We start from the raw sequence: 11,952 nt of genomic DNA, 5'->3' as shown, positions 1-11,952 counted from the left end.
GAAGAGAGAAAGAGAAAAAACACCTAGTATACTACATATAGCCTTCTTGTCCATAGATTTCTCCCTGTGCATTGTTAACAGATCAACCTGTCTTTTCACACCTAGTCAGAACTACAATTCCCACTTTTTTCACCCAGCAATGGACCAGATGAGGATTGTTGGTCTTTCCAGTCCAACATTCCAAGCATACTTTTTACTATATTTTTCCAGTTCCATGGTTGTCTGTTAAACCCAATTGGGATGGTCACAAGTACCTTGTCATCTTTTCTAGCTTTCACTACATTTGCTATTCTAAAGTCAGCTGCCTCTGAATATGGGGTAACAACTTTAATTTCCAAGGATAACTGTAATTGATAAGTTCATTCTACAGTATGTAATCCTTTGGTAGCATACATTCTATAAATCAATTGCATCACATTAATGAGAGGTCCTTTTTGTGATGTATCCAAACAGGCTGACTGCATAATTTTAAATTCTAAATATGGCATATAATTTAAAGTGAGATTAGAATAACATCATTCTAATTCAATTTATCCATCCAGTTTACCATCCCACTTGATTTGCAATGCTTTACTTGAGAGAAAGTATGTGCCTTCTTCATCAGGCAGCAAATATATATATATATATATATATATATATATATATATATATATATATATATATATATATATATATATATATATATATATATATATATATATATATATATATATATATATATATATATATATATATATATATATATATATATATATATATATATATATATATATATATATATATATATATATATATATATATATATATATATATATATATATATATATATATATATATATATATATATATATTTCTACCACTACATATGCCATTTCTATTGGGAATTACAAAAATGGACTTTCAAGATTCCCATCCCTGAAACCAACTGATCCTTCCTGATTTCTCAGGTAGGTACTTAACAATCAGGAGGAACAAATTCTGACTTTCGTCCACTTCTTCAACTTTGTTTCATTCCACAAGATTCCTAAGATTATGAATAAATTATACATTTTTCAGCCTGAAGTATCATACCAAAACCATAGGATTGCAATGTCGGAAAAAGGAGATATGTAGCCAAAATGGCCCTTAAAATTCAGAAACTGCCATATTTTGCATACCAGGGTACCTTCTGACTTATTCTGCGTGGGAGCGCATGAAAAATGTAATGGTGGGCGGGTTGCGCATTTGGCTTGAAATTATCTCCTTTGACTCTGGTGGAAATCTTTGGCTCTAGGCCTCTGTTTAAATGCCTGGCCAAATGCTTTAAATTCCCAAAAATTGGCAACTTGTGCTCTATGTTTTGCCATGGCACTAGTTTTTTAACCAGATGACTCAATGATCACTAAGCAATCTGAGTTGAACTTTCCTAGGTAAAGGAGAGTAACAAGAGGAGGTTAATAGGAAAGTGATACAATCAATGCAATTACCTTTCTTCAGCGGACCAATGAATCAAGATATACTTCATTTTAGATCAGAATAGCCATAGTTTCTTTCTTCACGCCTCTTACTACAAATCCTACAAGCGTAGAATCAGAATTGGAAGAGGTTGCATGGGCTCTCTAAATCCAACCTCCTGTGAAGGAATCCAAATTAAGTCATTCTAGTCAGATGGTTTTCAGTCCGAATTTGAATATTTTCGGTGAAGAGCAGTCCACCTTCTCTAGATAGCATGTTTCACTGTTGAACTGTTCTTATTGATAGATAAGGCATCTGTCTTCCTATAACTTAAACTCATTATTCTGTGTCTTGCATTCTGGAATGAGAAAACTTCATCTATATGGACATTTTTATAGCCAATAAAAGAGGATTGATTTGCAGAAGAAGCTTGCTTTGCTGGGTTTTGATGCCATACTGCAAAATAAAACAGCTGCCTTTTGGATATTCAAGCAAAAGCAAAGATGCGTGGTCTTTTTCACCCTTGTGTCCTCCCCAAAGTAGGTGTGTCAATATCCAAATTTGGTCAGCTGGCATAGCCTTTGTTGAAAATTCTGAATTGGAGTTCACACATCCGGAGGATGCCCTATTTGGAGGAAGCTCATTGAAAATAAAGAAAAAGCTAATGAGAAAACTCATTGGCAAAGTTGGGAGGGAGAGCCAAAATAACTTTTGTAATAGGTCTAGGGCAGGGGTGTCCAAACGTGGGAACTTTAAGACTTGTGGACTTCAACTCCCAGAATTCCCCAGCCAGCATGGCTGGCTGGGGAATTCTGGGAGTTGAAGTCCACAAGTCTTAAAGTTCCCAAGTTTGGACACCCCTGGTCTAGGGAAACATGGTTAAAACTGGAAGTATATGACCTATTGCCAATAGGGAGATTGCTGCAACTAAAGGAACCACACACAAGGAACAAAAGCAAATCTTTCCAGATCACTTCAAGGGCTTCCTATGTGCATCCTCAGAAGGAAAGCTGATTAAGAAGAGGTGATGTGCCTTCTTAGCCAATAAATTGCAGGGGTAAATGCCAATTGCCCTGTTTCTGTCTTAAGAACAAAAGTAAGACCCGGCATTTACCAGCTTCCATGCTGGGCACAAAGGGACTGCACATTCCCCTGCCAGTCTGGTGGGAGGTGGCCTAGAGCCTTTTGCTATCCTTTTAATTGTATCTGATGTGGATGCAAGGGTTGAGGAAGGGGGATGGGGGATGGGGAAGGGAGAGTATTAAAACAAAGAAGCTTTTAAAAAAAAAATAGGACCAGGAGAACAACTCCTGCGCTCCATTGTGGATGCCAAAACGATCACACAAAGACACATTTCATTACTGAAATTTCATCACACAAACGTGATTAAACGCCAGAGGGAGTCGGGAGGCCAAGGAGATTTGTAAGTTATAACTCTGCAAATTAACCTATTATTGACATAGCTGCTGTGAGCAAACGCAACACATTCCTTGTGGCTTCAGTGCCTTTGTCTGTTGACAGTCGTTGCATTCTGTTCACTTCCATTTCACATTATTTCTGAAACTACTCCCTTAAAAAACGATTTCCAAATATAAATTTCATTTGCATATATGTGTTTGTGTATAAATGAAATTGGGTGTGAGGGGGGAGAGAATAGGTAACTTGAAGTCCTAGGACTGTCTACAGCCTTATGCCCTAATTTCACAAGCTCCCTGGAAAAACATCTCAGATCTGGGGCAAGTCTGATGTACCCCTCCAGTAGCAACTCCCAGGCATAAAGTAGAATAATAAAAGAATTTTGCCATAGTAGGAGCAAATCTGGATATTCCAGCAGGAATCTTTCTTCAGAGTCTGGTTAGCTTCAGTTTCTGTCCCAAAAACCTACATCTGAAACAAAGGTACAGGATTGAATGTTGCATACAAAAACCAAGAGTTATATTTAAAAAAAGAACTTGCATTCGAAGAAATTACACTTTAAGAAAGTATGCATTAAGTTTGCATAAAGAGCCAAAAGCAAGGCAATTTGTATCTTAAGCAAACCTTTTTGGACTACATGCATTACATACATGTAACTTATAGCAGCGGTCCCCAACTTTTCTGGCTCTGCCGACTGGCGTTGTCAGTGTTGGAAGGGGCATGGTTTTGCGCGAGTGCCTGCTGCTTACCCAAAATGGAGCTCTGCCTGCTCACCCATCACTTGCACAGCTCAGTTCCCAATGGACCATGGACTTGTAGGGACCTCTGACTTATAGGGATGAGGTTTATAAAGCCTTTGTAGATTATGTTAAAATATCCTTACAGTCCATCGGGGTGTTGGACTGAGGTTTGATTAGAGATTGTGACTCCGGGGGGGGCGGGGGGGGGAGTTTCAAACTTTTGCTTTTATTGGGTGTAATTCCGGATCCGGTATCAGAGTTGGAATTACACTGAGTCCTTGCCAATTTAATGTGTGCCTAATAAAATGGATTTGAAAAGGATGGATGCCTCGGACTTCATTTTTCGGGACATGCTAGTTGGAGGGCTTGACACAATGCTAACAATACATTAGTTCTATAAAGCTCTAAAAAAAGAGAGTTTGTTGCAAAAAGTAAAGATTTCTTAGAAGCATAATTTTTCCTCATTGCAAAAGTACTTTTAAAATATTCTCTTTGACCATTTGAGTGGCACAGTGGATTTGGAGTTTTATTTTGCAATAGTTTGCTTATTTACATAAGTTTAATAGTTCTTTTCCTGATATTTTAGGGATCGTGTAATTCTTCTCAATATGAGCATGCACTTACAGTCAGACTAATACCAGACAGGGTGGGAAAGAAATATACTGAGACATAGGTACCATAAAGCATAGATTACGCATGTCAAGCTGACTCTCACTAGATAGCTCATCAAGGCAACTATGCTTTTTTGCTGTAGAACAGCCTACTGTAAGGGGATCCTGTTGATTGATAAGAAGTCAGGGCAGGAAAAGGAACAATGGGAGATTTGATGAGAGTTGCTCTGTGATACTCCTGAGAAGCCCAGAGAGCCAGCCTTGATCAGAGGGGAAATTGGGGGTTTCCAAGGCAACTTGTTCCCAGGCACAAAGGCATGTCTGTTTGGTAGCAAGCAACAGAAATGCCTCGTCTACTACAGGCCCCTGGAAAAAAGCGTAGGTCGAAGGCAAAGGGGTCTTTCAGTTGTCTTAAAGGGCATCTGGAAGTTTGGCAGCTGCAGGATCACTTTAAAATCACTTGCGCATAACACGATGATTAGATACAACACTGAGGAAGCTTCTCCTGCATCATCTTTCTAGTTTGCATTTATAGCATTTGAAAGGCAGCAAGTTGGCTTGGCAAAAACAACAACGGAATTAAACCTACTGGGTCTTCAAGACAATGGAAGACTGAGCTATAAAAGCACTAAAAAGAGAGAAAGAAAGAGAGCAAGACAGGCAGGCTTCTTGTTTTCTTTAGCATTATTTTATGTAAAAAGGAAACATCCAAGACATTTATAGGGGGATTTGGTATTTATTTACACAATATATCTATACATCCATAAAAGTTGGCGCACGGAAGAGATTTAATCTGTGATAATTAGTTCATCTACACCCCAGTCTTCATAACTTCCATCTGGCAGGTACCTGCGGATAATTATAGGAATCTTCCGAGCTCTGGAGGAAGGAAAGAGACATTCATAGTCAAGGACACTAAATCGTTGGTATTCAGCGAGACTCCAGTAATGTAATAAAACATTTGAAAGCCTCCAAACCCAAATCAAAAAATTCACCAACGGAAAGTCATTAACTGTTCCTTCCCACATCTTAAAAATAACCAGGAAGTAATCTGAATGGAGGACTTCTGAATCTTAATTTTCCAAAGAACGTTCCTAAGAGACAGGGAGACAACTGCACTATAGAAAGAGCAAACTGGGATCACATAAATGACCCTTTCTAATACGCTTTGTTTAATTGCATATAAAATGTTCATAGTGTAATGAAAGGACGCAGTAGCTCAGTGGCTAAGACAGTGAACTTATTGATCGAAGGTCGGCAGTTCGAATCCCTAGCACCGTGTAACAGAGTGAGCTCCCGTTACTTGTCCCAGCTTCTGCCAACCTAGTAGTTCGAAAGCATGTAAAAAATGCAAGTAGAAAAATAGGGACCACTTTGGTGGGAAGGTAACAGCGTTCCATGAGCCTTTGGCGTTTAGTTATGCCAGCCACATGACCACGAAGATGTCTCCGGACAGTGCTGACTCTTTGGCTTTGAAACAGAGATGAGCACTGTCCCCTAGAGTCAGGAACAACTAGCACATATGTGTAAGGGAAACCTTTACCTTTATACTGTAATGCCATAAACCAAATAAATGCTCTGGGTTTTAAACTATTAAAAACTTTTGGCAAACTGAACAACTTGGAACCTAAAGGAAAGAAATTTAAATCCAGTTTAATCTAAATAAGACTTTTTAGGTCAACAATGTAATTAGCCAGCCTGGAATTTGTCCAGGGCATCAGGTTGATAATCTTGCAATACGTGAAAAGTAAAAACAGAAAACTATTTTTTTAAAGTTGCAGGAGTTCAACAGAATGGCCCTGAAGCCATAATCAGAGTAGAATTTTTCAGGGAAATTCTCACACTATGATTTTGCATTGGGGTACTAGTTACAGCTTCATATAGTTCAAGCAAACATTAAAACAAGTTAAGTTACATGAATGTTTGGGTTTACAAACTTTATATTAAATAATATACAAATCTTGCATTATGTGCACCATGTGAGCCAAATGTAAAGAAAGAAAAAAGGACCCTTTTGTATTTCTTTCTACAATGGGAACTCATGAACCTCAACCACATTATAACAGGGGTAGAGTTTACGGTCACTTTTTCAGTTTCTACATAATATACAATCAGACATTATAGCTCTCTAATAATGACGCTTATAAAAAAAGAGAGAAACCAAATTATTATCTATTTAAACCCCGAATCTCAAAATAATAGTCTGAAACATTTCAATGCTATGAAAAGGGAAATCTTCTACTGTGACGATACTTCTATGGGAAAAAAAACAACAAAGATGGAAGGGACTAAATCAAACTATTTTAATGCTTTTAATTAATGCACCTGGGAAAATTATGGTAGTGAAAATGTGTCAAAAATAAATGATAAAAAAACTATTAGTGTTATATTCCTAATTCAAAACAATATTACCTCTACTTAGGTAATAGGCACCTACAAAATGTAACATTCTATGTAAGCGTCACTTGTTGGACAACAGAAATTAATTCAAATATTTTATATGTGCATAAAATCTCTCCTCTCCCCAATAATTGCCTCTTTGTCATAAGTTGCAGGACAAACATATGTAGTAATAAATATTTACTATGTATAGAGCTTTCTCTCATCATGTCCTAAAAATCATGGTTTTAAATTGTATGTGGAACCAATACATGTAGGCAAGATTTCAGGCTGCAGAAAATTCTCTTGACCTTAAGGACAACTAGAAGAACAGGAAGAGTGAAACTAGCATGTTCACCATCCAACCCCTCCTGCCTTAGAGCAGAATGTCCAAATCTAATTAGAGAGGGAACAGTTTATGCACACCTGCACATGGATAAAACTTCTCAACTTACTTCAGTTCTTTCATTGCAATCAGCAAGGGATCTCTTTCTCCTTCAAGCTCTACCATTACTGGGGCACACATCCTGGTGGGGGAAAAGATTTAAGAACTTTTATTGCAACTGGAGCAAGCAGTGGATATTAAAAGTTATCAAGTTAGATGAGAATAAGATATACCATTTGGTTTCCTGTCAAACTTGTAATTTGCCGGGAGTTTTTACTCTTGAGAGCCTATGCTATAATCTCTGTTTTCTGACATTTTAAAGATTTTCATTTTAGAGCTGGGTGTGTGTGTATCTTTGAGTCAGTCTTCTTAGCAAGGGTTTTCAGAAGTAGTTTGCCACTGCCTGCTTCCTAGGGCTGAGGGAAAGTGGTCCAATTTCTAGCCTGGCACCTTAACCACAAACTGGCTCTTTGTTATTTGTTTGGCTATGCTTCAATAATAAAATGTTCAAATGAATTTTACTTTTAAACTGCATTCAGAAGTGTGTGGGGTGGGGGTGGGGAGATGGGTTTGCTTTTTTGGGCATAGAACAAAATAAAATACAAAAATAAAAGTAGGAGAGATTAAATTCTCACACATGGGCATTATTATTATTCACCTCTAGCAAACTAATCTCCATTGGTGTAGCAAAGTAACTGTCTACCATGTGATTGCTACTGAAATAAAGAATAACCAGCCACTAGTCCTCACTTACTGACTAAAATTGGGACCAGCTACTCCATCATTAAGTGACATAATTGAAAAGTGAAACTTCATGTAACCATACAGAGTTACATCCGTTCTGGATATGGCCATTAAACAAATCACCCATGGCCATTATGTGAGATGTCACATGACAGCAACTTGCAAATTACTGCCAGCTTCTCTTGATTTTATTGGAAGCCAGCCATGAAGGTGGCAAATGTCAATCATGTGGCCAGAAGATGACAAACATTATAAATGCAAACTGATTGTTAAGCATCCAAACTGCAATCACATGATTGCAGGGACACTGTGACATAAGTTTGAGAACTGGTCATAAATCTACTTTTTCAGTGCCATCGTAATTTTGAATGGTCACTGATAGATGAAGACAACCTTTAAAGTTTTGGCTTGTTAAACCTCCGGAAAGATGCTTCAAATAAGCTCAAGAGCACTACATTCCTTCAAGGAGCAATATTGGGAACATATTGGATAATGAAACATCTATCCGTCTTTAGTGGCTAAATCTTCTAAATATTTAGTTTTCCACAAAAAAAAGTAAAAGTTTCCTGCCTAGCACCTTCAGAATGGGGAAAAGATTTAATCTGAAAGACATTTTGTAACACCCCCCCCCCCAAAATACAATCTTATTTATGGACCCCTGTTTTTAGTTGTTCATCTTAAAGTTGTCCCTTAGGAGAGGAGTGGTGTGGTGGCCTAGGGGAGGAGCTCTTGCCTCACAATCAGGAGGCTGTGAGTTTGATCCTAGATAAAGACAGATATTTCTCTCTCCGGGGACAATGAGAATATATCTGCTGAACAAAACTCTGCATTGACAACAGGAAGGGCATCTGGCCAATCAACACTCTGCTAGCTCCATTCAGTTGCCCAGATTCCACCCTACAAGGGATCATGGGGTCATTAAAAGATGATAACAATGATCTTAAAGTTGTCCCTTCTCTACTACTCTTACTGCCCAATTCTTGAATGAGGAATAGAATATTCTGCTAGCAGCCTTCTTCTCCCATTATTCATATATTTCTCTGTATGAATTTTAAAGCCATCTACATTCCCGTAATAATATTCAGAATGAATGTCCTCTTTTTAATGATATCTCACTAATAATTTAAATGCATGCTGTGCCAAAGAGCTATAACTATGGCAAAGTAGAATGATAGATTGGAGACCTACAGCTGAAAGCTGGAAAAAACCTTCAAACAATAATTGGTACAAAAAGACAAATAACTAAATCAATATATATCTATATTTACGCTATCTGTAGGGCACGGGTGCCAAGAACTCTGGCCCGCTCATATTTGGTCATATAAGGAGTAGTGATCCGCTTCTGATTTGCTTGTTGTCGCTCTCCAGATGGCAAGATTTCCACATTTTCCTGACCCTCCTATGGAATAATACAAAGCAAATGTAAACACACACAGGTGTATGCCCTGTCATCTGAGCAGTCATGCAATTGAAACTGAGAATATGAATGGAAAATATTAAATAAGGTTTTATGACAACAATGTTATTAGTAAAGGTACCTAATACATGATGATAAAATGTACAACAAACACTTACATGAATTCATATATTTTTAACCCATTTTCTAAAGTTCACATTTTATACCACTTAAGCACTGGGGCTTTACAGATCTAGGTTATCAGTATAAATTTATATACTATTCATTGTCCTTAAGCTTCTATACAAAGAAACAAAATATATGCTTTGGGTAAAACAATATGGAACATACTTTGATGGACATAAGAGAGCACTATGCAAAAATGTTCAAGATTCTATTATTCTGCCTTATTATGATAAAGAGTATTCCTAGAATCCAGTTTCTTGACCTGGCCTACCTCAAAGGACTGACATAATTCTTGAAAATTTATCCAAGTTTTTCTCTATCCCATCTTATACTAAACAAAATCAATGGGAGGTTATTTTGAGTTTGTTTCTCATGCTTCCCTCTAAAGTCCCTCTATAGTTTGATCCTTCTTTCCTCTTAAGTGGCCCTTTCATAAGTTCCCTAAAATCAACTCTATTCCTTTATACCCTAATAATTCAGAAATACAGCCTTCCAAAAGTATTCATTTTGCCAGCTACGAATGACAGAAATTGAAGTCTAATACATCTAGAAGTTATTTCACTCATAAAATATACATCTTCCCATTTCAAATCACTCACCAGATTGAAGGCTATTTTAATATATCACAAGCTAAAATCACTTACCTCCTCAACATTTTCTAGATCATCAAGTCCTTCATCTTCTTCCACATCATCAAAATCATCTCCATCAAAACTAATAGAAGAAATGTATTAATATGTTATGGACAATTCTCTAGCAAAACCCTGAGGTATGTTTCTACAAGCACTACAAGCTAAATGTCACAACTGCTGTCGAAACCTAAATTAGCTATCTTGACAAAAACAACGTAGGACTGGACTTGATTCATATTTGGAAGGAAGATCACTAGGAAATCCCAGGTTTATAGTTCAGGCTGTGAATGGATCACAGAGAAGTCAGAAAGGGAACATGTTTGTTTTTAGGCTGGAGAAAATTAACTTGATCTTCTTTCAAATTCTGTGGCACAAGCCAGAAAAAAGAAACATTTTTGATCTTTTAAAAGTCACTAAATCAATAGGCATAGTTCTAAGGAATTTAGAGTCAAATCATACATGAGTCAGGGAACCCATTGGCATGACTGTTGCCATTTAACATACTGTACATAATGTAGAAAATGCATTCTATTCTCAAATTCTGTCCATCAGGTCAGGATAAACTGTAATTACTCTCCACTTTCAGTGATGAACAGAGAAGGACTATGCCATGCCAGTTAAAAATATTTTTGGAAAAATCAGTATGGTACAATTATCTGAGTAAGCCTAGCTCAGCCTTGGATTCAAATTTATCCTTAACCATGAAATCCAACTCATTATCACTTTGGGACTGGTTCAACAATGAAAGTGGGATACACATTTTAATAACAATGCTATTTTTATTAACAAACTCGACATTAAGAAAACTAAGATCATGGCATCCAGCCCTCTCAATTCCTGGAAAATAGATGGGGAAGAAATGGAGATAGTGACAGATTTTATTTTCCTGGGCTCCAAGATCACCGCAGGTGGTATAGGGTTTCCTGCCTAGGCAGGGGGTTGGACTAGAAGACCTCCAAGGTCCCTTCCAACTCTACTATTGTATTGTATGGGGACCGCAGCCAAGAAATTAAAAGATGCTTGCTCCTTGGGAGGAAAGCTATAGCAAATCTAGACAGCATACTAAAAAGCAGAGACATCAACCTGCCAAGAAAAGTACAGTCAAGGCTATACTTTGCAACCATACTTCCCAGTTGCAATGTATAGTTGTGAAAGTTGGACCATAAGAAAGGCTGAGCTCCAAAGAATTGAGGCCTTTGAATTGTGGTGCTGGAGAAGACTCCTGCGAGTCCCTTGGACTGCAAGACGATCAAACCAGTCAGTCCTAGAGGAGATCAACTTTGACTGCTCTTTAGAAGGCCAGATCCTAAAGATGAAGCTCAAATACTTTGGCCACCTAATGAGAAGGAAGAACTCACTGGAGAAGAACCTAATGCTGGGAAAAATGGAGAGCAAAAGAAGAAGAGGACGACAGAGAATGAGGTGGCTGGATGGAGTCACTGAAGCAGTAGGTGTGAGCTTGAATGAACTCCAGAGGATGGTAGAGGACAAGAAGGCATGGAGGAACGTTGTCCATGGGGTTGCGATGGGTCGGACACGACTTCGCAACTAACAACAAATTATTATTAACATTAACAGTGTTAATATTAAATCATAGCAATATGGGGGGGGGGATCAATAGCTGAAATTTCACATTCTTCTTTAAGTCACGAATTGAAGTTGAACCCAGGGCAGCGTCTCACCGCTCGGTTTAAAGCACTTCCAGGAGGCTCTTTCCCCAACTGCAGGCTAAGCGAGCCTTCCTTCCACCCTGGACCGGCTCTGGAAATGAGAAGCAGCCCCAACACCCCGGAGACGCCAAACTGGGCCAAGAGGTTAGAAGATGCAGTTCGTATTCACGCGCTTACTTATCCTCGTTGTCCGACATGTTGAGGCCTTCCCTCGTTCAGCGCAGACCCTCGCGGTGTCAATTCCCACCACAAACCGAGCGGCCTGGCGGGAGGCGCGAAGAGCCGCGAAAAAAAACGCCACCGGCAAGGAAAGAAAAGGAAAAAGCAAACAAATCCACGCGCTTCCCGTCGAAGAGCAC

At 38.3% G+C, this 11,952-nt stretch overlaps 1 protein-coding gene across 1 annotated transcript; it reads right to left on the bottom strand.

Moving 5' to 3' along the window:
• Positions 1-4,917: 4,917 nt before the first annotated feature.
• POLR2F (RNA polymerase II, I and III subunit F) lies at positions 4,918-11,932 on the bottom strand. The gene is made up of 5 exons (XM_081958540.1): positions 11,771-11,932; positions 9,936-10,005; positions 8,978-9,108; positions 7,036-7,107; positions 4,918-5,080 (listed from the first exon to the last, which is right to left on the bottom strand). The coding sequence occupies exons 1-5, from the start codon at positions 11,788-11,790 to the stop codon at positions 4,990-4,992; spliced, it is 384 nt and encodes a 127-aa protein (XP_081814666.1). The 5' UTR covers positions 11,791-11,932; the 3' UTR covers positions 4,918-4,989.
• Positions 11,933-11,952: the final 20 nt, after the last annotated feature.

The sequence above is a fragment of the Natrix helvetica genome, assembly GCF_964273705.1.
Source record: "Natrix helvetica genome assembly, chromosome: 6".
Lineage (NCBI taxonomy): Eukaryota > Metazoa > Chordata > Lepidosauria > Squamata > Natricidae > Natrix > Natrix helvetica.
This window is presented reverse-complemented; position numbering and strand designations above follow the sequence as displayed.